Consider the following 2,470-nt stretch of genomic DNA (forward strand, 5'->3'; position numbering starts at 1 on the left):
TCCAGCTCGTCAACCCACAACGTGTTTGTGCTGTGTTTGTAATTTTTGATTTTTGATTTTATTTGTGATTAGTGATTTTGTTTGTAATTAGTGATTTTGTTTGGTCTGAGTTGAGGAAAAAGATTGAGGATTTGGGTTGGTGTTTTTTTTTTTTTTTGTGGATGTTTTTATTATTATTCTAATGAGTTATTTGTATTATTTTAATCAAATAGCTAAAAATATATATCCATTGATGTTGGGTATAAAGATGTAAAATAAATAAAGTGATTTTTATAAGTGTCAAATAAATATATTTTTAACTCTCACTTACCGGGTAATTGCATCGGAAAGGTATAATCCTAATCTCACTTTTCCTATTACCATTTTTTCCCCCTTTTTCGGGATACCCTTAATCTTTCAGTTTTCAAGGTTTGAGATGAGCCGAATTTATGTTTCACTTATGTCTGGCACTAGCGTCATCACTGTCACATTCAGGGATTTGGAAGCTTGAGGTTAATTACTTCGTTATTGCAGATCGAACACTACAATGGCACCCACAGATGTCACAGTTTATTGATTATAATCCATTCCAGAAACGGTCTGTAAGCATAAATGGTCAATTTTTGCTGTCCCAGCCGAAAACAATCACATCCATCTCTCAGTGACGCTACCAGTATAATTAATTGCTTTTTTATTAAACTTTTAACGTTCAGGACCTTGAGGTTAACCAGTACTTTTTGCTAAGTTTAATTACTATTTAAAAATAGGCTAATAATGATTTCACATTGTTTAACAGTACTGTAAATACTATTTCTTTTCATGTTTAAAACATGAACACTAATAACCTCAATATTTTTCAAAAGGATTGTGTTAGTGTTACTGTGTGCCCTAAGAGTAACAGTTAAGGTAGAGTTTTCAAATTCCATTGTTACACCTGAAAAAATTTCAAGACAATAAAGCTATTTTAAGTAAGAAATTCTAACTTTTTATAAACTTTGGCTAATTTTATTGCTTCATAATGTGGGTTGAATTTATTTTATGCACCTTAACAATTGTCCAAAGAATGTTAGTTAATATACTCTTTTTAAAATAGGATAGCGTTAATTATACATACCAACTGCTTGCGTTTTTCACCTATATAAACCGACATGTGTGCAACAAGTTTTACTATTTAAAAAATGTCAGCATTTTATACATTGTGTAAAAGAGTGTGTTTGCATGGTTGAATTTGAAGTAATAGTAGTCCTTCAAAATAAGAGGCCACACAGACAGTTTTAGTTTGCTTGAGGATCCTAATACCCAACAACATGTGTTACACCCAAACAAGATGTATACGCAACAAAAAGCCCAATCCAAACCACAAGATATACTAGCAGAAACCATATATGGAGAGAGATAGCTTTGTGTTCTTCGATGACAGTTAGACTAGACAAGGAAAACCTATTTCTAATTCATAGCAAATTAACAAGTACAATCAAAATGTGCTCTCCATTGAAAGCTCTGGCTCGCTAATTAACTAAGTACTTCAACGAGCTTTGTTATACATGTAACATTTCAAGGACTATTTCTAGGCATTTTGGGACTGCCCCCGTTATGGTGTAATGGGTCTGGACCAGAGGGAGTATTCCTTAACTCCGAACCCACATAGTTCCCACCATTCATACTGGTTGCAGCTGAAACTTGCAGGCCAAGCTTCACAGTCTTTTTCTTCTTCTCCAAACCAGCAAGCATCTGTACAAAGTAACGGAGTATATAAGCAAAGAAAACTAGAAGATATATATACCCCATTCAAGGCTTTCCAATGCCTTCAAAGCATTTTTATGTGTGTTAAAACAGACCTTTCTGTTGTGAGTAGTCATCAAGGAAACAGATGCCTTGGAGTAAAAGCACACATAACCAGTATTGCAATCTGCCAAAAACAGAAATATTGATTACTAACCAGGTACTATAAAGTTAAACAACGCCAATCTCATTATTGAGTACTTTTGCTCCTTTTAGTCCGTTATTAAAACAGTTAAAAAGTGTTAAAGAGAGAAAGAGATGGACCAGTAGAAGCAGTTTCCTCCATGAGCACAAGGAGACACAAAATCAGAAGGAGAAGTACACATGATATAAACATGGATCTTGACGCCATCTTAGGGTTTTGCAGCTGAACCTAGAATGAGCTCTAAAAGTATATTAAGTACTGTATTTTTTTTTTTTTGGGAATACTAGTAGCTAATGCAGTTTTAAGAGGAAGAGTTGCAGCCAATTTATAGGAGGAGTTGAAATTGAAATCTCCACATGCAAATGATTGCTCATGCAGCCATTTGGGAGAGAAATGATTGACATTTTGTGGGGTGATAATTATATATACGACGCATCCAAACCCAACCCAATGATCCCCAACTCAGCAGTATCTAACCAAATACTATTAATTAATAAAACCCTCTGGATGACAGTGCCATCTTCAAGCTAGCTAGCTAGCAGTACTGACATCCTATACAGCCAC

At 34.5% G+C, this 2,470-nt stretch overlaps 1 protein-coding gene across 1 annotated transcript; it reads right to left on the reverse strand.

Moving 5' to 3' along the window:
• Positions 1-1,533: 1,533 nt before the first annotated feature.
• LOC115950596 (protein CLAVATA 3) lies at positions 1,534-2,113 on the reverse strand. The gene is made up of 3 exons (XM_031067803.1): positions 2,026-2,113; positions 1,818-1,888; positions 1,534-1,710 (listed from the first exon to the last, which is right to left on the reverse strand). Exons 1-3 carry the CDS (start codon positions 2,111-2,113, stop codon positions 1,534-1,536), a joined length of 336 nt encoding a protein of 111 aa, XP_030923663.1.
• Between the last annotated feature and the right edge of the window lie 357 nt (positions 2,114-2,470).

Source organism: Quercus lobata, chromosome 1, assembly GCF_001633185.2.
Source record: "Quercus lobata isolate SW786 chromosome 1, ValleyOak3.0 Primary Assembly, whole genome shotgun sequence".
In the NCBI taxonomy this organism is placed as follows: Eukaryota; Viridiplantae; Streptophyta; class Magnoliopsida; order Fagales; family Fagaceae; genus Quercus; species Quercus lobata.